Source organism: Gorilla gorilla, chromosome X, assembly GCF_029281585.2.
Source record: "Gorilla gorilla gorilla isolate KB3781 chromosome X, NHGRI_mGorGor1-v2.1_pri, whole genome shotgun sequence".
Classification (NCBI taxonomy): domain Eukaryota; kingdom Metazoa; phylum Chordata; class Mammalia; order Primates; family Hominidae; genus Gorilla; species Gorilla gorilla.
Window position 1 is genome coordinate 131974265 of NC_073247.2, and position 25195 is coordinate 131999459.

Consider the following 25195-nt stretch of genomic DNA (forward strand, 5'->3'; position numbering starts at 1 on the left):
TATAGAAAAGTTGAAATCATTTGTGTGATTTTTAAAAACAAGAATTAAAAAGAAAAAATAAGACTCAAAATGCAAAACATCAAATAGACAAGGCCGAACAAGCTAGTGTTCTTGCTGTGACAGAGTGTGTTCAATCACAAAGAATTTGTAAAAGTTGTAAGGATTCTTAGAGATCCCAACCTTGCTAAGGGGGTCTCCTGAAGACATGAAGGGTATTGATTTCTCATCAGCCCTGTAGAGTAGAGGCAAAATCCTAGCAGTGCACAGAAGCCATGAAAGACCAAGAAAAATATATTGATCCCCCCACCTTTTTTTTTTTTTTGCAAATAAAACGATGCAGACATAATTTTATATCCTTTTCACAACATGGTGGTGTGTGTAGCCCTTCAAGGGTTAAAGCTAACCTTGTCCAGAATGGAGGCCCTGCTCTCATCAGAGCCAAAGCACTGCTAAAGGAAGTTACAACTACTCATTAGTTCCCAAGTAGGACTGTGCTTTGTGCCACATGGATCAAGGTGTGGGGTAAATGATTTTTCCATCTTCTATGTCATTGATACCTCCCCATTCATGTGTATAATTGAGAGCTGTCTGAAAAATCAATGTGTCTTCCTTCTGGAACATAGCTACAGCACATTAACAGAGAAGCAGAAGCTTCCTCTCAAGTGATGAAAATGTGTAGGCAGGCTTTGGCAGTCACAAAGGCAACCATGTTAGGGTGTTGGCAGGGGGAAACTCCCTTCCAGCAAGTTTCAACACAGTTCTGTTGCTCTCTTCCTTGGAGTGGGTTACTGTTTACATCTCTAGGAGGTTTGAAGAGCTACAAACCTCAGTCATAATACAGCTCACAGACAGCCAGATAAATGTTTGTCAGCCTCTTTAATGTGTGAAAGAGGGCTGAGATCTTGACCATTCCAAGGGCTGGCTTGCTTTACATTTTACTCAGAAATGCCCTTACCTCTCCACCAGAATTCTTTAAAGAAATTCTGTCTCTGGGGAAGTACCAGAAATCATGTTCCCTTGGCATACTGTCAATTAAAAACACACCCTCCAGCTCTTGCAAAATGAAACCAGCTCTTCTATCTAAATAAATTAAGCCTAACTGTGGAGAAACAATCATGCAATGTAAACTATATAAAAGTTTTTGTGTGTTCAGCAAGGCCAAGGGTCTAGACAATATTTGAAAGGAAGTTGACTATTTAGAGAAGGCAACACAGAAGAAACATGAGAGTAAGATTAAATGGGTATAGGAAAGTCTCTGAAGAGAAGACAGTCAGGGGTAGAGGATATAGAGAAAATGGACAAGCCAGCAAGAGAAGGAAGAAGAGGGAATGGGGAATGGAGTGAAGACTTAGTCAGGGATGGGGCAAAAGAGATGGGGCAAAAGAGATGGGCCAAAATAGTGGTCTGGTTATATTTTAAATCAATAAATCTGATTTTACAATAAGTTTGGGCCCTGTTTCTATTTGTGTGCACGTATAGGAGTGTGTGTTTGTGTGTGTGTGTGTGTATGTGTATTTCTGTTAGAATTCTGGGGATTACGATGTGAGATGCCCGCCCTGCCCCCCCATTATTGATCACTAGCATTCTGAGCTCCAGTAACACAAAAGGTTACTAGGTAGCACAGCAAATGGTGAAAGCAATCTTGCCTGGACAAAACTGAGTCTATTCTGAGACAATGATTGTGGACTTTGGAAAGAATGCTACTTTTTTTCCCTCTCCAGTTTACTCTAAACCAGCGATACCAATTAGGAGAAAATGGAAAGATATATTCACTTTTTAAAAATTCATCTCAAATCCTCATATCTTTGGTCAACAAGCACTTCTTCAAACATTTCTTTAAGATCTTTTTCACCAAGCACCTCTTGTCAGGGTTCCTTTCAGGATCCCACAACTTTGGAAATGGTGGTTCCTAGCTGATTCCATTGAAGACTGCCAGCTCACAGCCCTCGGCTCCTGTCCTCACTCTCTGGAAATGGCTTTCATCAGCCAGCACCCCTGGGCCTCCCTGCAGACCCCGGGGACTCTACTCAGGGAGAGGCACATCACAAGTCACCAACCACACTTGGATGTAGGCCAAGGATTGTACTTAGGCTCACCTGAATGATGTTCCTGGACTTTTTACACCATGGTCTTATTTTAATAGAGTGATCTAGGCAATGATTCCTCCTTGGTATCCTTATCTGTGCCCCCACTGGTGTTCTCTAATCTCATGAATCAAAGATCTTCTCCCCAGATCTTTGCTTTCATTTTTTTCCTGCCCTGGTCCTTGATAGAGTTCCCGGGATTCACATTTGATAATGCTCGGTACTTCCCTTGCTCTCCTTCCGTACTGTCAAAGAAGCTCCCAACAGGTGGAAAAAACTTGCTTTTAATTTTTTAATTAAATCAACTAAACAAAGGAGGTAATATATGTTAAAACACTCATAGAACCAGAAAGGGCTACCCAAACGTTAGTCAGGGGCAGCTGGGATGGAATAGAAACAGCAAAGGCTCTGGCATTTGACAAATCTGGGCTCCAGTCCCAGTTCTGCTACTCAGCTCTGGGCAAGTCACTTGACCCCTCTTGGCCTGTTTCCTCACCTGTTAAACAGAGACAGTAATACCTACCTCACAAGGTAGTAATAGTGAAGATTAACTGTGCAAAAGCACTTTGCAGAGGGTTAGGGGCCATTATTGCCGCTATCAGGACAGACCATCAGCAAACCCATTTTTTCCTCAGGAGATCAAAGATAACAGTGAAATTAAGAACGCAGAAACAAATCTATATATCTGCAGTTAATTGATTTTTGACAAGGTTGCTAGGATCATAAAGTAGGGAAAGAGCAGTGTCTTCAACAGATGTGCTGGGAAAACTGGATATCCACATGAAAAAGAATGAAACTGAACCCCTAACTTATACTAGATATAAAAATTAAATCAAAATGTTTCAAAGCCCTAAATGTAACAGCTAAAACTATAAAATTCTTAGACAAAAATGTGGAAATCATGACCTTGAGCTTGGCAATAGATTCTTAGATATAACACTAAAAGCACAAGCAACAAAAGAAAAGATAGATAAATGACACTTCATCAAAATTAAAAACTTTTGTGCTTCAAAGGCCATTATCAAGAAAGTGAAAAGACAACTCACAGCATGGGAGGAAGTACTTGCAAATCACATATTTGATAATGCTCTAGTATCCGCTATTTATAAAGAACTCTTACAACTCAACAACAACAAAACAGATTTAAAAATGGGCAGGATTCTTGGTCAGTGGCCAGGTCTCAGCTACAGCAGGGGAGTGGAGGGTGTGGGATGCTGGGGGTGCCCAGCTCTGAAGCTCAGTGTGGGGCCCAAGACTGAGGCCCCCAGCCCTTACAGCTGCTCCGTGGGGAGCCCTGTCTGCACCTAGGGCCCTGAGCATTTGCTTAGTCACCTGGCTTGTTGAGGCAGGGGGTCCCCAGGCCGGAATCCATGGAGGGCTCTGGGCACCTCTCTCAGTACTGAGGGTGCCTCTGGGGAGCATGAGGACCCTGCAGCCCAGGCCTTGTCCTTAGCGTATGGGAAACTGAAGGTCCCATTGACTGAGGTTGGCTTTTACGCACTTGATGCACTGATACGGTTTGGATTTGTGTCCCCACCCAAGTCTCCTCTTGAACTGTAATCCCTGTAATCCCCAGGTGTTGAGGGAGAGACCTGGTGGGAGGTGATTGAATCATGGGGGTGGTTCCCCCATGCTGCTGTTCTGATGATAGTGAGTGAGTTCTCACGAGATCTGATGGTTTTATAAGGGGCTCTTCCCCCTTTGCTTCCTTCACATGCACTCTAACCTGTTGCCATGTAAGATGTGCCTGCTTCTCCTTCTGCCATGATTGTAAGTTTCCTGAGGCCTCCTCAGTCATGCAGAGCTGAGTCAATTAAACCTCTCTTCTTTATAAATTACCCAGTCTTGGGCAGTTTTTTTTTTTTTTTGAGACGCAGTCTCACTCTATTGCCCAGGCTGGAGTGCAATGGCACAATCTCGGCTCACTGCAACCTCCACCTCCCAGGTTCAAGTGATTCTCCTGCCTCAGCCTCCCGAGTAGCTGGAATTACAGGCATGCACCACCATGCCCGGCTAATTTTTGTATTTTTAGTAGAGACAGCGTTTCACCATGTTGGCCAGGCTAGTTTCAAACTCCTGACCTCGTGATCTGCCCACCTCGGCCTCCTAAAGGGCTGGGATTACAGGTGTGAGCCACTGCACCCGGCCAGGCAGTTCTTTATAGCAGTGTGAGAATGGACTAATACATGCACTTTACCTGGGTTATCACATCAGCCCTCACAAGTCCACAGGTAGGTGCTACTAGTACTGTTGTTTACAGGCTGCAGAAAATTTCAACGCTACTTTTGAAGATCAACATTAGGTAAACAAATTTGCAAGGAATATGAGTAGAATCACAGAGCTGAAGGAAGAAACAGAAGTTAAAAGGAGACAACTCCACAATTTAGAAGTTGTTTGCAATGACATCATGCTTGCAGATGATGACTGCTTAATGATACCTTATCAAATTGGTGATGTTTTCATTAGCCATTCTCAAGATGAAACACAAGAAATGTTAGAAGAAGCAAAGAAAAATTGGTAAGAAGAAACTGATGCCTTAGAATCCAGAGTGGTATCAATTCAGTGAGTGTTAGTAGATTTGAAACTTCAGTTATATACAAAATTTGGGGGTAACATAAACCTTAAAGCTGATGAAAATTAAACATTTTATAATACTTAAAAATTTTGTTTAACAATCTTGAATATTGTTTGGAAAATAAAAAAATGTGCAAAAACTTGATAGATATTTCTCCAAAGAAGATATACATACAAATTGCACACAAACATATAAAAAGATGCCCAACATCACTGGTCAGCAGGGAAGTACAAATCAAAACCACAACAAGATACAACTTTGTGCCCACTAGAATGTTTATAATTTTTTTGAGAAAGTGTTGGTGAGGATGTGGAGAAATTGGAACCCTCACACACTGCAGGTAGGAACGTAAAATGACACAGCTGCTGTGGAAAACAGTTTGGCAGCTCCTCAAAAAGTTAAACATAGAATTACCAAATGACCCAGCAATTCCACCCATAGGTGGAAAAAGAATTGGAAGCAGGTAATCAAACAAGTACTTGTAAGTGATTGTTCATGGCAGCACTATTCTCAGTAGCTAAAACATGAAAACAACCCAAATGTATATCAATGGATAAAAAACTAAACAAAACGTGGTCTATCCATACAATGGAATATTATTCAGCCATAAAAAGAAACGAAGCACTGATATATGCTACAAGGTAGATGAATTTTAAAAACAAAAAAATATGATAAGTGAAAGGAGCCAGACCCAGAAGTTCGAATATTGCATGATTCCATTTATAGAAAATACCTGTAATAGGTAAATCCATAGGGACAGACAGCAGATTAGGGGTTGCTGGGGCCTCAGGGAAGGGGCAACAAGGAGTGATTGTTTAATGGGTACAGGTTTCAGGTAATGAAAAAGTTCTAGAACTAGACAGAAATGATGATTGCACAACATTGTGAGTGTACTGAATGCCACTGAATTGTACACTTTGAAGTGATCAATTTTATGTTTGTGACTTCCACCTCAATTTTTTTTAAAGGGGGACAGTGAAGGAAAACAGGCAACTAAAGCTAAGGCTAAAAGCTTGGCAGGGTTGTATTCCTTAGCATATCATCTTCCTACTCCTCCCTTCTTTCCAACTTCCAGAAATTTCTTGAAAGTGTCCATCTAGCCACTCTCCCTGTCTTCCTCAGATGCCCTTTGCCTTCAAAATCCAATTCTTTCCATCACCATGGAAAAGGGTCTTATCAAATCCTTCACACTGAGAGACTAGTAACTCAAAGTATAAACACCTCTGTGGCCTACTAGCCTATTCCTTTGTTTAATACACGCATCTTGAAAGTGGACAAGGAGAAAAAGGACAATGCTTATCTTAAAGTAAGGAATAAAACATGGTGGCAGTTTCAGCGCCCACAGTAGGGTAAAATTGGAGAGGGGGAAGCCTTACAGGCACCCCACAGAGTCTACCAAGTAGCTACCACCTACTCCATTTGTGCATCAAGGTATCTCTGCCATCCAAGCCTGAAAGCTCTAGGGACAATTTAGAGAACTCTTAACACTCATCCTGAGGTCCCATCTCCTCAACTTGCCAAACCTGGGAGCTTCTCTTCCAGCCAAAGCTGCTGAGATTCCACACAATACCTGTACTTTCATCTGCCCCCTGGGGAAATTCTCCAAGAACAAAGGGCATTCTTTTCTCCAAAGAAGCCCCAACCCAGAAACAGCTTTTTTGCAGCTCTCTAACCTAAAAGCTTCCTCAAGGCCAAATTTACAGGAAATCCTTTTCCCTCCTGGGGCTCCACCTTTGTTGATGCTTCCCCTACTTGTTAGTGCTTGGGCATTCCAGAGTCCGGGGAGGGAAGCTGGGAAGAGAAATGTGCGGATGAGAGAGGGAGAGAAAGAAGAAAGACAGAGTGCAGATGGGCAGGAAAGGATTTCTCTTGACTTAGAGTCACTAGCAGGAACACTTAATAGTTCCAGTCAGCCCAGTACTGCTGGAGACTTGCAATCCAAAACGACAGAGTTTCTTTCTTTTCCCTTGTCCTACCCCACCTTTCACTTTCCAACATTCATCCTTTTGACAGTCCAGGATCAAATTACAAACTGCCTTTCAGGTTCTGTTCTTCAGGGACCCCAAAATCTGACAGAAACAGCCAAGGGCCTAGGAGCTAATTTCTGGGGCCAAAGGAAAGTCCCTCTTAGGCACAAAATAATTCCATAAACAGATGTGGGATGTTCATTTAAAGCAGTGGTATTCAATCATGGCTGCAGATCAGAATTACCTGGGAGCTTAAAAAAAAACCAAAAACCCAAAAAACCAAACCTGATGCCTGGGCTTCAGTTTAGACCAATTAAATCAGAATCTTTAGAGAAGGAGCCCAAGCATTTTTTTTTTTTTTAAGAGACAGGGTCTTACTCTGTTACCCAGGCTGGAGTGCAGTGGTGCAATCATGGCTTACTGCAACCTCAACCTCCTGGGCTCAAGTGATCCTCCCACTTCAGCCTCCCAAGTAGCTGGGACTACAGGTATGTGCCACTACACCCAGCTAATTAAAAAAAGTTGTTTTTTCTTAATAGAGACAGGGGCTGTTGCTCAGCCTAGTCTCAAACCCCTGGGCTTAGTCAATCCTCCTGTCTTGGCCTCCCAAAGGGCTGAGATTACAAGCATGAGCCACCATGCTGGGCAGGTGATTCTTATATGAAGCCAGGTTGATAACCATAACTCAAAGCTATTATCTCCATAATTAGAGATCTAGATTTATCAAATAAGCAAATACATGCTTAGAAATGCCTTAGAAGGAAAGGAAAAAAAGAAGCCTACTATATGGAGTACCTACTGAATGCTGAGTCCTGCTGTGCCTTTGCAGACACACACACAAAAATAGGAAAGATTTGGAAGGGAAGAATGGAAAGTGGGGAGGCTGAGGTTGAGGTCCAAGTTGAAGGCAAGACCTGGCAAGCAACTTAGCCTAGAGCTGGCTCTGCGAATGCAAACAGAAAAGAGCCCAGATGCTCTTTCTGAAGAAACTTCACTATGAAATACCTGGGGAGGGGAAGACTAGCATTAATCCTACCTATAGCTAGAACAACCTTTCCTTCCATCTCTCCCAAAGTTTGTTAGCAGAAAACTATTCCCAAAAAATTTTACTGAAAGTGTGGGGTGGGGCTATAAAAGACTATGTTTACATAACCAGTGCGAATGGGGGAACTGAGAACACCCCTTCCTCCTTTCACCCCCCACCCCCGGAAGGTGCCTCCAGAACACAGGTAATTTGTGTATAACAAGAAATATTTGCAGACTGATGACATTACCTGGCTCCTTCAACTTGAGACATTTGAAGGCAGCTACATCCTTGAAGCAATTGCTTCTGATTCTTCCCTTCAAAATATGTGTCTGCATTTCCCCCAACTGCCTAGCCTTCCCCCTGTGTCCAACAGGGGCCACTGTGAAATGCAAAGTCAATTCTTTCCTTACCATGTCCTTAAAGCCTCCAAGGACAGCGGCAGTGATGATGCCCAGGAACAGGCCAACAATGTTGAGGATGGTGGCAGACCAGAGCAGGTGGTAGAGGTGGATGATATCTTGGCAACTGCTGACATCGATGTATTCGTAGTACCCACCAGTGATCTCCACCCGGCTGGACAGGGAGGAGCATGCTCCAGTCAGTCCCCAGAGAGCAGGCTGTCCTCCCCGGCCCCCTCCCCAACTCTGGGATTGGGCTACCATACAGCTCAGTGAAAAGACAGGTGGGCAGGTGGGGAGCTACAGTAAGAGACATCATAGCCATGTACTATAATAAATCAAAGTGTGATTGTTTATCCCCACTCCCTGAAAAAAAACTCCTACCTGCCAGAAAAATACGTGTAACCCCCACTAACACTAATCCTAGATAGCACTTATTGACACTTGCTATGTACCAGGCACAGTGATAAGCATTTTACATGTGTGAATTCATTGCATCTGTGCTGTTTAATGTGGTAGCTACTAGCCACACGTGGCTATTTAAATTTAAATTAAGTAAAATTAAGTAAAAAGAAAAATTCAGTTGGTAAGTCTCACCAGCCACATTTCAAGTGCTCAATAGTCACATGTGGCTAGTGTTTACTATACTGGACAGAGCAGGTTACAGAACATTTCCATCATTGCAAAAAGTTCTGCAAATCCTCACAGTATCCTATCAAATAGGGACTATCATCATGCCCATTTTACAGATGAAGAAAGTGAAGCACAGAGAAGTTAAAGAACTTGCCCAAGTCATAAGTGGTAGAACTGGGACCTGAATTCAGGCTTCAAAGACTTCAGTGTGTGCCCTCTCAAAACAAAACAAACAAAAAAACAAACAAATAAAAACCAATGTCCTGGTAAACAACTAAAGCTGAGTTGCTACACAAAACCTGAAAGTCGCCTCCGTGGGGAGGCCTTTCTTGACCACTCTGTCCAAAGACACCCCTTCCCAGCCCTGTCGCTCTCTATCACATTATCCGCTATGGAATGAATTTTGTCCCTCCAAATTCATGTGTTAAAGCCCTATCCCCCAATGTGACTGTATTTTTAGATAGGGCTTTTAGAAGATAATTAAAGTTAAATGAGGCCACAAGGGTGGGGTCCTAATCGGATAGGATTGGTGGCTTTATAAGAAAAGGAAGATCTCGCTCTCCTCCTTCTCCTCCTCTTTTTCCCTCCTTCTCCCCTGACTTCCCTACTCCACGCCCCTCCCCCACCCACCCCCGACCCCGACTTTCTCTCCCTCCCTACTTGAATGTGAAAGGAAAGGTCACTGTGAGCACAGAGGGGAAGTGGCACAAGACAGGTAGAGAGCCCTCACCAGAGCTCGACCATGTTGGCACTCTGATCTTAGACTTCCAGCCTCCAGAAATGTGAGAAATAAGTACATTTCTATTGTTTAAGCCACCTGGTCTATGGTATCGTGTTATGGCAGCCCGAGCTAAGCAATACATCACCCTTTTCTAATTTCTCTGTAGCATTCATTCCCATATGAAAATATCTTACTGATGTGTCTACTACGTTATTGTCTGCCTCCCCAACTTGAACGTGAGCTCCATGAGGGCAGGAACTGGTTCATTTTGCTCACTGCTGTGCTTGACACACAGTTGGTGCTACATAAATACCTGTGGAATTAATTAAATGAAAGTTCCTGTCCTCCTGGATGTCACAAACTAGTTTACAACTTGGCCACTGGAGTTCATCATGAATCTAAAACACTGTGGTTCTTAAAGTCACAACGAAACGCCCTGGCATTAGGATGATTATTACATGTGACTCCCCTGCTATAAGAATGCAAAAAAGAAAACAGAAAAACAATCAAAGGCTGATCTCCAAAATGAATCAGAGAGGGACTATTCACATATGAAAAGACTTAAAATTTACAGATGAATTTATCTTCAGATTCTTTAAAGTCAGTGTTTCTCTAAGGAGGTGAAGTCAGTGTGGTTACAGGGCAGACTGCATCAGAATCATCTGTGTTTGTGTCTATGTGTGCCTGCCTGTTTGTATCAGTGCATTATTTGTGTGTGCCTGTGGGTGTCTCTGCGTGTATCTGTGCATGTATCTTTGAGAAAGAGAGATGGTTAAACATGCAGATTCCTAGGCCCAGCCCCAGTCCTACTGAATCTGGTAGAATCTCTGGTGATGGGGTCAAGAATGTGTGTTAACAAGCTCATCAATGTTTGAGACCCACTGTTTTTAATAGTAAGCTTCCGCAGTGGAATTTTTAAAAAAAATATTTTTTTGTAGAGACAGAGTCTTACTATATTGGCCAGGCTGGTCTTGAACTCCTGGCATCAAGTGATACTCCCACATCAGCCTCCCAAAGTGCTGGGATTCCAGGTGTGAGCCACCACACTTGGCCCACAGTGGAATTTTAAGGGAGTTTCAATTAATCAGAGTTTGAATTGGATTTCAGTATTTTCAGGAGCATATCTCAAGAGCCCATGCATAAGCATACATTGTCTCCTATTAGCTGGCATTGTACTAGGCCCTGGGGATAGGGCAGGGAGGATGCACAGATTATTTACTGCCCCCAAAAACGGACAGCTGTACAAGGACTATTCTCTGAAAAGGACAGACCTGTGTGTATGGGTGAGTGTGGAACTGCAGGAGCACCTTTGTAGCTTGGGAGTCAACTTCTGACATCCCCCAAATTATGTTTGCCTGCCTCCTAAAACACCAAGTGTGGCCTAGTAGTATATATAGGCAGGCAGTATGCCATAGCTGACTCTGAAGTCAGACTGTGTTCGAATCCTGGCTCTGTCATCTATGCTCTGTCACCAGATGCTGACTCTAGCAACTTACTTTCTTACTCTTAGGTTACTTACTTTACTTAACTTCTCTGAGCCCGGGGGATGTAATGCCAGCAGGCATGAAAGCAGTACTCCAACATATAATAAAAGCCCCCACTAAAATATGTAGCTACATTTTGTTCCTTCTAAGAGCCAGCCTCTGGCAACACAATTCAAACCTTTGAACCCTGTTCTTAAAGGTATTAACACTTTATTTTGTTTTTTGTTTGTTTGGTTGGTTGGGTTTTTTCTTTTTCTTTTTTTTCCTTCCTTCTTTTCTTTCCTTTTCTTTCTTTTTTTTTTTTTTTTTGATGGGTCTTGCTCTGTCACCCAGGCTGGAGTGCAGTGGTATGGTCATGGCTCACTGCAGCCTCAACCTCCTTGACTCAAGTGATCCTCCAACCTCAGCCTCCCAAGTAACTGGGACTGCAGGCTCACACCGCCATGCCCAGCTAAATTTTGTAGAGATGCGGTTTTGACATGTTGCCCAGGCTGGCCTCGAACTCCTAGGCTCAATCTATCCCCCCATTTCAGGCTCCCAAAGTCCTGGGATTACAGCCGTGAGCCACTGTCCCTGGCCAGTATTAAGACTTTGTAGGCACAAACCGCAATATGGGAATAGGATAGTAGTTTGTTTTAAAATATTCAATAATTTTAGATAATATATACTTGGTTTCAGTTTGAGTGGTTCCAGCAGCCATTTAATTTTTTTTTTTCACTGAACCATGAAGGAAAAGAAAGCTAATTCTTAGATATGGTTCGGGTTTAGCAAATTAATGTGGTTTTTTTCTGCTTGAGATTCAGGATTCCATTTGGTTCAGTCTCTGGGCAGAGCTTCCTCTGAAATTGCACCTTTTGCATTCCCACTGCTCCCATCCTTATGCCTCCATCACTGTAAGGCTGTCCTGCCAGACCCTACTGCTGCCTGATTACTCTTCCTAAAACACTTTTAAAAATATGTCATTCACTTAATCAAAACCCTTCTGTGGCTCCCCAGTACCTTCAGGGGAGTGTTCGAATTCCTCAGTCTGCCAAAGTCCAGCCTCAAAATGGAGTATACACTCCAGCCAGGCTGGAGTCCACAGAAGCCCCACACTGGCTATGCTGGGTACTAATTCCAAACCTTTGCTCAGATTTCTCCCCCTGCATTGAAGGTATTGCTTTCTGTTCTCTGCCTATCCTAATCTCTCTCACTGCTCAAAGCTTCAATAGTGCCTTCTTCAAAGACGCCACTACCCATTCATTAGCTTTTTCCTTGGACTCCCATAGTCTATTCCTCTTAGTTTGGCACTTTGTATATATCAATAATTCAGTTATTTATTTAATCTAATATGTGTTGGTAGCGTATCAGTGCTAAATACTGTGCTGGTGCTAATGTTACAATCAAGGCCAAGGCCGACATGATGTTTCTGTCAAAATCGCAACCTCTTGAGGGCGAGGGTCGTCTCTTAACATTCCTTTGTGTCTCTCTCACTGCCTAGCACAGTGGTAGAAACATTAAAGGTCGTCAATAAATACTCGGTGAATGAGTAACTGAGTGCAAAGACTAATCACTGTATTGATCATGAGATTGATTACCCAATGTGGGCTTTTACCCCCTTGCTCTCAACGTTCTGGGTGGACCTAGAGAAATGGATATGTTCTCTGTGTTTCAGTCTCCTACTTAACAAAGTAGGCAGCAGAAGATCTTAGATAAGGCAGGAGGGCATCCTTCTGCTCTTCCATAAGGGCCTGGAGCACTCACCAATTCTTGGTGGACAGGCAGTGGCAATGGCCAGCCTCTATGTGTCTCTCTCCTGCTGCATGCATTCTGCATATACGTTTAAGTCCCCTTCCCTTCAATCTCCCTGGCAAATTGAGTTCCTTAAGGGCAAAGCTGTGTCTTATTGATGCCCATTCTTTTAGAACAGCCCCTAGCACATAGTAGGAGCTCAAGAAAATTTTGTCGAAGAAAAGAGTGAATGGAAGTAGGCTATCTTCTTTCATTTTATTACCAGCTGATGCTGTTCACAAATCACTTCATTTCCTTTAGGTTACGGGCTGAAAACCAGTGATATTGACTTGATCTTTCCAAAGATGAGTGAGTAGGTGAAAGCCTGAAGTACTCTGAAAGGCAACTGCTGAGGAGCTGTGTCCTGGAGAAAGCCACCTTCCTGCATGAGGCTAAATAGAATAATCTATGTTTGGTATTAAAACCTCAACACCCCTGACGTCAAAGAAGGCCTGTGGGTTCGAGGGGACAGTAGAGACTCTGTTTCTGCACTGTACAAATGACTGCCTGATGTTTTTGTTCCCACTTTTTTTTTCTTGGCCTCCTTTCCAGGAAATGGACTGGAGGAGCTGGCAATTGATTAAAAATAGGCTTCGTGTGAGGAAAACAAATACACATTTGGCAAAATTAAAGTCTCCAAGCCTCAGAATGCTTATTGCTAGCTATATTTAGGCCTTGAGTTTAGGTCTCTTTGGCTCTGGGTGGAAAAAGCCCCAGGTCAAGAAAAAACATTTTCCTCTATTGTGGGACCCTCGCCTCTTCAGTCTCAGCCTGGGTTTATGGCCTGGTGGGACTGTTTCCTCAGGAAAAGCTAAGGAAGTCCTTTTCTAGTGGCTTTGCCCTTGGAATCTTAGCACTACAGACTTGGGAAAGGGCTTTGAGAGATGTCCGGGGCTGGCTTCCAGGCACTAGGTAGGTGAAAGACATTTCTAGGCTTGAAGATCTTTAGTAGGACTGTTCCCATGACCCCTCTCAGTTGCCTAGTCCAATATTTTATTTTCCCCAGTGAAAAGGGAGTTCTTCTTTTTGTTCCTTTTCAACAAATATCACTCCCTTTTCATCAGCTCTTTACTCATGCCCAGCCCTGTGCTGGGGCCAGGGAAGTATAGATAAGATTAAGTCATGCTCCCTGCCCTTGGGGAGTGCATAGTTTAGCACAGCTCCTCATAAAATTCCTTGAAGACTCTTCTGGTATAACTTGCTTTAAGAAAGTAAGGAAGTCAATTTTTATGAAGTTCAGATTGGCAGGAACATAGAATGGACTTGAGCCTCCACTTTCAAAAACAATTCACCTGAGGACTCAGCTAAATGGAATTTAAAGTAGGGTTTTGTGTATTCAAACCTTTTTCAGAAACACACTGTCACAGAGAGAAAGGTGTGTCTGCAAGGAATCACTTATCAACCCTCTCAGTGGGCCTCCTCTCTCCTTGAGATCTCAGGCCCAGTTCTGGCCAGCTCCCAGCACCACCCTAGGAGGCCATGAAATGGGAAAGGAGAGGAGAGCACCAAGGAAAATGGAGAAGGATGGCAGGAGGAGGGAGAGAAGAGGGAGGAGATAAAAACAAAGGGAAAGACAGATCGGGGAAGGAAGGATGAGGGGAGGCAAGAGGAAAGATAGTAAAATAACCCCAATTCCCCTAGGACCCGTGTTACATTTCTTTGATCATTTTTGTAAGGATGGGCTGAGGAAGTACAGTTATAGCCAGCTCTCCATCATTGCTGCTAAGGAGGGAAGTCCTTTACAAGTGATGGTTATTATTACAACATAAATAATTGAACTCCCCAGACAATCCCTAAACCTCATTTGAATCTGTAAATTTCTCTTCCTCCACTGCCAAACCTTTCAATGAAACAAGACTGGCACAAGCAAAGAAGGTAAAGAGCTGGTGTATGGTCTCTGCCTTCTCCTCCCTGACTCTAGTCTGGCAAGTCTTAATCCTTAAACCAGAGTAACTGACCCCAAAATACCGACAGTAGGGAATGTGAGTGATGAGGGGGCTGCATCCACCTGCTGCCTCTGAATCTAGCTCCATCCAGCCCCACTCTGCAGGTTCCTCCTCTTACTCCCTCCCTCCCGTGGCCCTCAGTTCGCCTTCACTAAGATTCTGAAGGAAATACGTGCATGACGAACATTGGTCGACATACCCTGCATGGAGAGGTGTTCACTCACTGTGCACATCACCTACTCACACATCCCTATTGATTCTACCTTCTAAATTGCTCTTAAAATGATTCCCCGCTTTGCATTGTCTCCAACTTGATCTAGGCTCCATTCTCTATGGCCTGCGCTCTTGCAGTGGCCTCCTAGCTGCCTCCATTCCTCAACCACTCAAGTCCATCTTCCATGCTGTACCCTTCAATGGCCCCCAATTGCCTACAGGGTCAAGTCTGAAGTCATTCCTATGGCCAATGAGCTCTCTATCATCTGATCTCTGGCTACACCTCTGTCTTACCTCCTACCACACCTTCTGTAACTACCTCCATCCACTACCTCTTCACAACTACCAGGAATATCCTTCCCACCTCTGTCTTCTTTTGGTTTGTCTCCTGATTCTCTACTTATTCTGTAAGTCTCAGCTCCCATATCAACTACTCTTTGACACTTTTCCCTCCCGGCAAACTCTGACTTTCATTCATTGGGCCTCCAGAATCCCCACCACATCCACTGATCCCCACTGCACTTATCACATTATATTGCAATCGATTGTTCACATGTCCATCCTCTTTACTAGTCTACGAGCTCTTCAGTGGCAATCTCTGTATTCCTAGCACCTAAATATATTTTGAAAGAAAGAATAAAGGATGTTTTAGCAATTTGGAGTGCACAGAGCCAGAGTGGCTGTAGCAGAACCAGCACCAAAACTGCTCCTGCCTCAGAACCTTTGCACTTGCTATTCCCTCTGCTTGAAGCACTCTTTCTCCAGGTATCTACCTGGGTTGCCCACCCACCCCCAACTACTTTCAGGTCTGCACAAATGTCACCTGCTCAAAGAGGCCTTCCCTGGCTACTCTATCTAACATACAGTGTGCACGCATGTGCACATGCACGCACACACACACACACACACACACACCCCTCATCACTATCTACCTCTCCTGCTTCATTTTTCTTCAGAGCTCTGATCACCACCTGGCATTATATTATATATTTCTGTATTTGTTGACTTTCTCCCCTACTAGAATATAAGCTCCACAGGGGAAAGGACTTCTGTTTTGTTGGCTGCTGAACCTTCAGTGTCTAGAACAGAGCCAGGCACCGAGAAGGTACTCAGTAACTATTTATTGAACATTGTTAAACTTGGATATAGACAGAGCTGAGTTTGAATCCTATACATATTATTTTCAAGTTCTGTGTAACCTTGGGCTAGTTGTCTGTTTCCTCTGAACTTCACTCTCCTCATCTATAAAATGAGGATTACTCTGCATACATCATAAGTAAGAATTAAATGAGATCAAGTATGTGAAAGTACCTAGCATGATGCCTGGCACAGAGAAGGCAAGTAATGTCTGTTAGCCAAAATCTGTTAACAGATCAATGTCTTCCACTTCCCTAATTCCCACAATGCACCCTTCCTTAACCTCAGCCCTTCTAGTGTCCGTTGTGGTCAGACCATTATTCCTGTGTCTGGGCCTCAACACTTACTTGCCACAGTTGTAGAGGTCACAGCAGAAGCAGGTGTTGCCCCGGATGCGAGGTGTGCAGAATTCACGGCTGAGGTGAGGGCAGTTAACCTGATGGTATATAACAGTGAGGAGATGAGCTGGCATTGGATAGGAAGCAGGACCCTCTGGGATTGGAAATGCAAGTTAGTGACTGATGGAGACAGTAAGGATGGCTTTGAAATGAACACCCAATGTGTGGGAAGGATGGGGCTGGACAGGGAGCTGGCCGAACTTGTGCATGAGGCAAGTCACTGTGTAGCTGGGCTCATGTCCAGCCTCAGCCACAGCCCTCAGTGCCCCATGCCTGAATGGTGGAGATGGAGAGAAGGAAGGACAGATGGAAGGACAGACGGAAGAACAAATGGACTGAAGGAAATGAGGATATGAGGGCAGGCAAAATCAGGGTACAGGAGGAAAGCAGATAAGGTGGGAAGGAAGACAGAGGGGCTGGCGCATGCACTCTGAAGTACAATAGTACCTCTCTAGCTGCCTGGGTAAGGTTCCTCATAACCCTCGTGGAAGGAGAATTTTTGGTTGAGGAACTTACGACCTTATGTAGGAAAAATAGGGTTAGGGGGACCAGGGTTACAAGTGAACCTACGGAAGTCATTATTAATATTTTTACAGTAACCAAATTAACGCAAGAAAGCTATCACAACAAAATCTAGAGAACAGCAATGACATTTTACACATTTTGAGTTAGCAAAAAGGTTTTAAAAACGGAAAAGAATTTCATTTACCATCTCTTGTTAGCAAGAAATTGTCCAGCTCTCTCCCCCATCCAGATGCAATGAAGTGCTGCTAAATTTGTCTCGCTTTGTTATAGAGAATATTCATAGCAAATGGGCATTTTTTTCTATATTGGGTCCTTCATCCAAATGCTCACTGCCTTTCAGATAAGCTGTTATCATATATGCATTTCTATTCTTCCTATCTAACCTGAGAACAGTGAGAGAAATAGTAAATTTATGGTTGTTAAAAGAAAAAGGAGTCAAGTGGATGGCAGAGACATAATCAAAGTATTTGCCATGGTGCCTTTGGAGCAGGACTGCTTTGCCTTACTCCAAGGGCACCCATTCACATTGTATTTTATGTAAAATGGCTTCCCCTGAAGCTGTGCAATGCAGTGGCCATTTTACATCCAATTGCCTTCCTCTTCTCTTCCCAACTGAAAGTTTACGATTTTTCTAACTATTTGGGAATGATTGACTTTCAATGTGAGGTTAATAGAGTACAAAATTGTCAAGATTCCTGGAAGCCTAGGTACAGTTTCATATGGAGAAATCCCTGGGTTGGGAAGGGATTATTGTGTACTGAAATGAAAGCTCTCCAAAAATGACCTGGAGTCATACTTTGCCTCACTACGCATTGCATCTAGCTCTGCTTGAGGCAACATGGAACATAAGGAGAGCTGTTTGGGGCAGAAGAGAGACTCATCTGTGCATGCTCAAGCATTATTAGACTCGCCTCTTGGAGGTGTTATGAGAGGGGCCAGGCTGACAGTCCCAGCCTCCCCAGAGCATAAAGGTGGATCTGGCTTCTCAGTTACCCTCATTTGGCTTCCAGACCCATCCTATGTGTGGAACTCAGGCTCTGCCTCTGTAGTTCAGGCCTAGTGCCCTGGTGGGGCTACCACTTTTATTCCAACTGAGCACTGAGTTCAGGCAACTGAACCATCATCCACAGAGATGGGGGAGGGTCATGTCCTGTGGCCTCTGTACTCTCATTTGTCCCCCTGAGGATCAAAGCCACATACGGGGAGGCTCCCGGCTGGGGTCAGAGGGTCAGCCTGTGGCCACAGAACAAAGTAAAACTGATTAGGCCTCATGAGGCTCCAACCTATGACCATGGCCTCATTAGCAATGTGCTCTGACCCACTGAACAAATCAGCTATACATACCTAGAAATAAACCTTAGGCCCATGCAAAGGAGTAAAAGAAAGGGTGTTTCAGGCAGAACAGGGGACTTTCCCAGGAGGTAAAGACATGCAGCCTCATTCTGGCTCACCTCCTCAGCTTCCCTCTGTGATGTCTTGGGAACATAATGGCACCGGTTAGCGTAGAGTGGTTTCAGATCCTGAAAAGGGAAACACCAAAACAAAGGGGTTTTGACTTTGGAAAATAAAACAGCAAGTGTTGTACTTGGTAATAAAAGGTTTGAACACACACACACACACACACACACACACAGAAGCAGGCAGGCAGTAGATTGGGTTAATTTCTGAAAGTCACCTGTCTAGGGAGACTGAGTGAAGATTAGACAAAAATACTTTAAAAATTACTTTCTATTAGACTACTTGGTTAATGAGAAATTATGAAACTGATTGAGAAATGGGCTTCTTGAAATTTCCTCTCTGGTTTTCTTTTACTTCTAGCCTTTGTCTTCTTGTAAACAGTCCTCAGGGAACAAGATGCAAAACTCCAGGTTATTATGAAATGACACTTTCAAGCAGAGAGAGCTCAAGTCCAACAATGAGGTTTCATTATCACCCGGGGACAGGACTATGGCTGGCTGACTTGTACCTCTTGCTGTCATTTCCGCATCATTTTCAGAAGGAAGAGCTCAGGAAGCAAGCCTCAGGAGGAGGGGCAGCCCCTGAGGCTGCTGTAGATTTTAACTCATTTGAACTGTGAGCCATTTTCACCCAACTACATAGATTAGATAAAGTCAGTGAACTCCAAAAACACTGTTCAAGTCTCAGAAAACTAACATGGGGCTCAAGGACAGTCGATTTACTCTGCTGGCTTGGCCAGCTTCCTGATGAGAGAGAGCTCTCATGCATGGGGGTTGGGGTAGAACCAATAGACACAAGCCAGGGCTGCCTGGAAGCTTCCAGGCAGGAGCTGCTGTTCACTTTCCGGACTGATGCTAAACCTCCCCTGAGTGGTAGGGGGCTTCTTCCAAAGGCACCTTAGGACAGGACAAACAACTTATGCAAATTGACCTTGGGGTTTGGCAGAAGTACCCAGGCAGAGGGAATTTATGTATTGTGTCCTTCCCTTCTGCCCCCACTTCTTTCACCATTTCCGATCATCTCAGTGGCTGCTTTTCCCCACACATGTGATTTAGCGTCTCTTGTACTTGGCACTCAAATGCCTCCTGCCTTCTAGCCGGCCTCCCCATTAAGGTTCTAGGACTTTCCATCAGCTAGCTACTTCTACATGAAACTCCTGCCTGCTCAATGTTCTGAAAGTACCTTGCCCTGTTAACTTAGCTTGCAGTCTAGCTGGAAAGGAATGAGGGTGTTCATGCTCACACCTGGAAGGGCTTATTGTCCATGTTTGGTGTTTGGGTAGTGGCAGAATAATTATCATAATTATCCTGCTGAAGAGGAGGCTTAATGTGCTGGTCACAGCCCTTCTCACCTCCTGGTTTTGCAAAAAGCATTCAGGCACCAAGTGCCCTACATGAAGACAGACGTGTGATAGTTGACCATTTGCTGCCTCTGGCTGATACTCTTCATTGAGGCCCAGAAGAGTAACAAGAACAAGGCAATTGGGAGGCAAGAAAAGGTCACTCAGCCAGGGCTTGGCAACCTCTGTAATCTGAAGGGCTACCAACTATGGCATGAAGGGGTAGAAAAGGAAATTGCTTTATGTTGAGTGTCTGCTCTATGCCAGGCCCTCTTAGGGCATATCCATTCCCATTATTTAATTTCATGTTCATGCTAACCCTGAAAGGTAGGTTACTACTATATCCATTTGGAAGAAAAGAAAACTATGGTACAAGAAGGTAAAGTGATTTTCCAAGCTAGTTAAAAGCTATACTAGGGAGAGGGGAAAGGAAAGAAATATGAGACAAAAGAGAAATGGCACAAGACACATAGAGAAGGGTGAGTGAGAAGGTGGTAGGTCTTGAGAGGAAGTTCAGATTCACCCAAGCCAAAGGAACAGGGAAAGATGATGTTAAAGGGCCTCAACAATAGGACAGCAGGCTCTCACCCATCCAAGCTGTGCTAGGGTCCAAATGTGCCTTTCATTTAAGTTGGCCAACAGATACCATCATAGATTAATAAAGCCTCCTTCCTCAAAGCTCTCTGGGTGTCAATGAGGACTAGCCAATGTCTTAGGGCAGGTACAGTATAAGCAGAAAGATTTTCTTAAATATTCATCCAGTCTTACCCCCAAATACTTGAGTCAAATGCTGTACTGCAGGTCACCAGCAGCAGGAGGTACAGAGGGCCTGGACTCAGAGGCAAGTAGTGGTCATTAGAGGAAACTTCCAGTAAATATAATTTGAATTTTTGCCCATTGCCTTTGACTGGAGCCAATGATCAAAAACATTGGAATGTCAGGAAAATGCAAATCAAAACCATAATGAGATACTGCTTCATACCCACTAGGATGGCTGGAATCAAAAAGTCAGATAATAATGAGAGTTGATGAGTATGTAGCAAAATCAAACCCATCAAACACTCTGATGGGAATGTAAAATAGTGCAGCCACTTTGGAAAACACTCTGGCAGTTCCTCAAACAAATAAACATACTTACTATATGATCCAGCAATTATACTCTTAGGTAGAAAGAAAATGAAAATGAAAATGAAAACATATATCCATGCATAAATTTGTACATAAATGTTTACAGTAGAATTATTCATAATAACCAAAAAGTGGAAACAACTCAAATGTACACCAACTAGTGAACGGACAAAGAAAATGTGGTATACCCACACAACAGAATGTTATTAGTCCGTAAAACGGAATGAAGTACTTGATACAACATGAACGAATCTTGAAAACATTATACTAACTGAAAGAAACCAATCACAAGAGAATATATATAATATATGATTCTATTAATATGAAATGTCTAGAATAGGGATATAATGAATAATATGATAATAATAGGATAATATGAAATGTCTAGAATACACAAAGAAAGTATATTAGTGGTTGCTTGGGTCTGGGGAGAATGTGGGAATGTGGAGGTGAAAGCTAAAGGGTATGGGATTTCTTTTAAAGATGATGAAAATCTAAAATTGACTGTGGTAATGGTTGCACATAAATAACTGATACATACTAAATATATTAAAAATCATTGAATTATACACATTAAATGGGTGAATTGTATGGGATGTGAATTATATCTCAATAAAACTATTAAACAACATTAGGAGTGAGGGGAAGAGGGAAAAAAAGGAAGCCATTTTAGCTCATGCTGCCATCAAAATCTACTGCAGGCTTCTTAGCCACTAGGCCTATGTTGCCATGGAGACTGCGTCAGAGTGAATACTGTTTGTCAAACGGGGATAATAATGCCTGCCCTATATATATCACAGGATTACTGTGGGTTTCAAATGAGGTAATAGATGTGAAGTCACATTGAAAAGCTAAATGCACTACACAAAAACAAGGAATTATTGTTATTAAGATGGCTTCTGTTGAATACAAAATAGTATGCATACTATGATTGACTGCAACTATGCTACAAAAATAGGTATATACTCAGCAGCTAATATGCAAAAACAATAAAAATTGTCAAGTTAGGGTGGTAGAATTATGGATGTTTAAAGTTACTGATGTGTCATTTGACTTTATAAGAAGAAAAAGATGATGAAAAAGATGGCTGATCTCAGCTAAAATCAGAAGGGATGGATCTGGTAGAGGGGCCTACATTTATATTCCTGGTCCTGAAAGAAAATCAGGCAAAGGGCCTTTCTCTGGCATTCCTTGTTTTTCCCTTTGCCCAGGAATTGTTTCTTCAGATGCCATTTCATAGACTGTTTGGGTGACGGCATTGACCATAAGTCATGTGGCTTCTTGGTGCTCTCTCTCTACCCCGTTACCCCCAATACTAGTTCTAAGCAATTCTCCTGATCCTTTGCCTTCTCAAATCTTACCCACGTGTCAAAGGCCTAGCTCCAGCCCTACCACCACTGAATGCCTTCTCTGACCTCTGGAATCCAAGATAAGCCACTATGGCACTTGGAGTTTGTTCCCCCAGCTTAGACCTCATTCTCTAGATGTCCGTGTGTCCATTGGTGTCTTCACCTTGACTGCCAACTCCTTGAGAAAAGGGACTGTGTCTTCTCCCTCTCATGTAACCCTTATGACACTAAGCAAAGGACTGAACATCGAGCACACATTCAGTGGGACCTTGTTGTATTGCCTATTTACTTTAACTCAGGATGAAAAAATACTCACAATGTGTCTGGCAGCAAAGACCCCGTCAACTATGGCACAACAAAAAGCCGCAATCACACCAAAGCTGATAAACACGATAGAAGCCACCAGCTGTAGGGGGGAATAAAACAAAAGCGTCTGTTAGCCTTTCACACTTGCTGCCTCTGGGGACCAGGCGATCCCCAAGAGACTTCCAGCCAAAGCAGAACTCTAGCCTACCACCCCATGGGAATGCTCTTTTTGGTCATGAAGGATGAGTGGAAGGGAGGTAGGCAGGGGAGGCAGAGAATGGGCAACTGAAGCAATTTTTACATTTTCAGGGAAAGCTAAGAAATTCACTCTGTGGGCACCAAATGAAGAGGAGGCTTGCTGGTATCTAGCATGCTGTCCATGAAGGAATTTGACTGCACGGCCCTTCCATCCTTGGACTCAGAAATAATGTTGGACTTTTGACATTAGGTAGTTCAATCCTCTATTTTATTTATGTAGAAATGTAGGCACAGTGAGGGGAAATGGTGTGCCCAGGGTCTCCATCTAGTCTGTGGAAAATCCTGGTGCCCACCAACTCCTAATCCAGTGTTCTTTTTACCCCCTCACACTGCTGCTTGATGCTATAGTGGGCACTGATGAAGGCAATGATGATTCCGGGGTCCTGCAAAACTCTACATGACCTTCTGCAACACTGAAGAAACAGGACATTCAACTTAAGACTTACATGTCAAGGACATTTTACAAAGGATTGAAATCTCTGAATCAACTTTGTATGATACATATTTTTTAAATTTTTAAATTATTTTAGAGACAGGTCTCCTATGTTGCCTAGAGTGGTCTCAAACTCCTGAGAACAGCAATCCTCCTGCCTCAGCCTCCTAAAGTGCTGGAATTACAAGTGTGAGCCACCATGCACAGCCAGTATGGTACATATAAAAACTTTCAAGTAAGACAAATGTTTGCTAGAACCAGGCTACCCTATTCTCTAATTGTGTTAGATAACAGAAATTTTCCTAATAATTTGTCTACTATTACAAAGATGCTACTACAACCCAATGTGGGGGAAAACAGGAATTTCAAGGCTTTTCCAGGGGCAGGGATAGATGCTACCTGAGCTGACCGCCTGCCTGTGTTGACCCTCAGAACTAGATGGAATCAGCACTTTTTTTCCCTGAGGTTTCTGGAAGAAAAGAGGGGGAGATCACATGGCATCAAGCTGCTCTCCAGGGAGAAGGAGAAAATCAAAATCAAGGCCACCCAGGGCGCAGTGGATCACGCCTGTAATCCCAGTACTTTGGGAGGCTGGGGCGGGTGGATCACTTGAGGTCAGGAGCTCAAGACCAGCCTGGCCAACACGGTAAAACCTCATCTCTACTAAAAATACAAAAAATTAGCCAGGCATGGTGATGTGCATCTGTAATCCCAGCTACTCGGGAGGCTGAGGCAGGAAAGTGGCTTGAACCCGGGAGGCAGAGGTTGCAGTGAGCCGAGATCGTGCCACTCCACTCCAGCCTGGGCGACAGAGCAAGACTCCATCTCAAAAAAAAAAAAAAAAAAATCAAGGCCACCCTAGGGTTCTCCCACCTCAACAGGCTAGGAGGAAATACTTATCTCCTTTGGGAGTTGTTCAGAAACCTCTCCCCATAATTCTCACTTTATAGTGTTACAGAGAATTGGTAAATAATGTATGAACAATGTCATGAAATTGACATTATTAGCTAGGCTATGATCAGCTCTACAATTAAAATTCCCCCATTATTTTGAATAATTTAAGCCTAAAGTGCAAACACAACTGGCAAGGAGGCAGCCCAGGTGAAATGGAAGAAAAAAACTATTAGAACTCCCTTGAGGGTGATTCCCCATATCGCTGGGGGAAAACATATGGTTAGAGTTCTCTGTCCTTGGAGCTATTACGTTATCTGATTAAACTTGCTGTGAAATAGACCCCATTGTCAAAGTTTCAGTGCCACAGAGACTGTACAGGGGGAGCCCAATCACCATCTGACCACTCACCAGGCATCTTGATTTACAGTTCTATAAAACTGCAATATGCTTGCAATTCAGTCTATATCTTCTACCTTTACCCTTGAGGAAGCCTTTTCAGATTGAACCAGGAAAGTACAACAGCTTGCCCTTGTGGGCCCCTGTTAAGACATAGAAGCTTCACCTTCTGTTATACGCTTGTCCTTCCTTTCAATCTTACAACATGCTTAACTTTGAACTATGGGTAATGGAGATACTTTAGGATGGCTTTATAATTTTATTTTATCTTTTTTTGTGTGCCACAAGTACATTTGCTCATTAAATCAAAGTCTGCTATATTGTAATCTCCTAAAAGGCAGGAACTCTCTGTGAAAACTTGCCCAAAAGATTATGTATCAGAGAGAAAGATGTGACGGCCACCAATAGTCCAGGGCTGTAGTAACAGAAATGTAAGCAAAAGCATTCTAGGTGAGGAGCATAGCCTGATTGGATAGGTTGGAGCACTCCTTTGGGAGTAAGGAGGAAAGCAAAGGGCAAGATCCAGAATATTCCATCCCTTTGGCATAAGGAATCTAGCTAGGCCAGTGAGGGAGCATCAAGCAAGATGAGAACCAATCCCATATCACAGGGTCACAGTAAAACACATTCCCTAGAGGTTTAGGAGAAAAGGCAAAGTAGCAGTTCCTTTTATGACCAAATCACGCAAACTTAAGAAATGTGTTACTTATCCACATAAATGTTGTGCTTTTTTAGAGGAAGAACTTGACTCTATAA

General features: G+C 43.3%; 1 protein-coding gene and 1 pseudogene across 2 annotated transcripts in view; one reads left to right on the plus strand and one right to left on the minus strand.

The window, feature by feature from the left end:
* TMEM255A (transmembrane protein 255A) overlaps positions 1–25195 on the minus strand; it is a 52554-nt gene that overhangs the window by 10235 nt on the left and 17124 nt on the right. Inside the window, exons 4-8 of one of the 2 annotated variants that reach the window (XM_004064804.5) lie at positions 22469–22558; positions 18330–18398; positions 16801–16872; positions 16303–16391; positions 8064–8226 (exon numbers count right to left, since the gene is read on the minus strand). In XM_004064804.5, the coding sequence (XP_004064852.2) occupies positions 8064–8226; positions 16303–16391; positions 16801–16872; positions 18330–18398; positions 22469–22558 (483 nt within the window). The remainder of the gene's footprint in view (positions 1–8063; positions 8227–16302; positions 16392–16800; positions 16873–18329; positions 18399–22468; positions 22559–25195) is intronic. The other variant, XM_019018814.3, reaches the window with a different exon arrangement.
* On the plus strand, positions 1973–4725 carry LOC109024646 (prefoldin subunit 4-like; annotated as a pseudogene).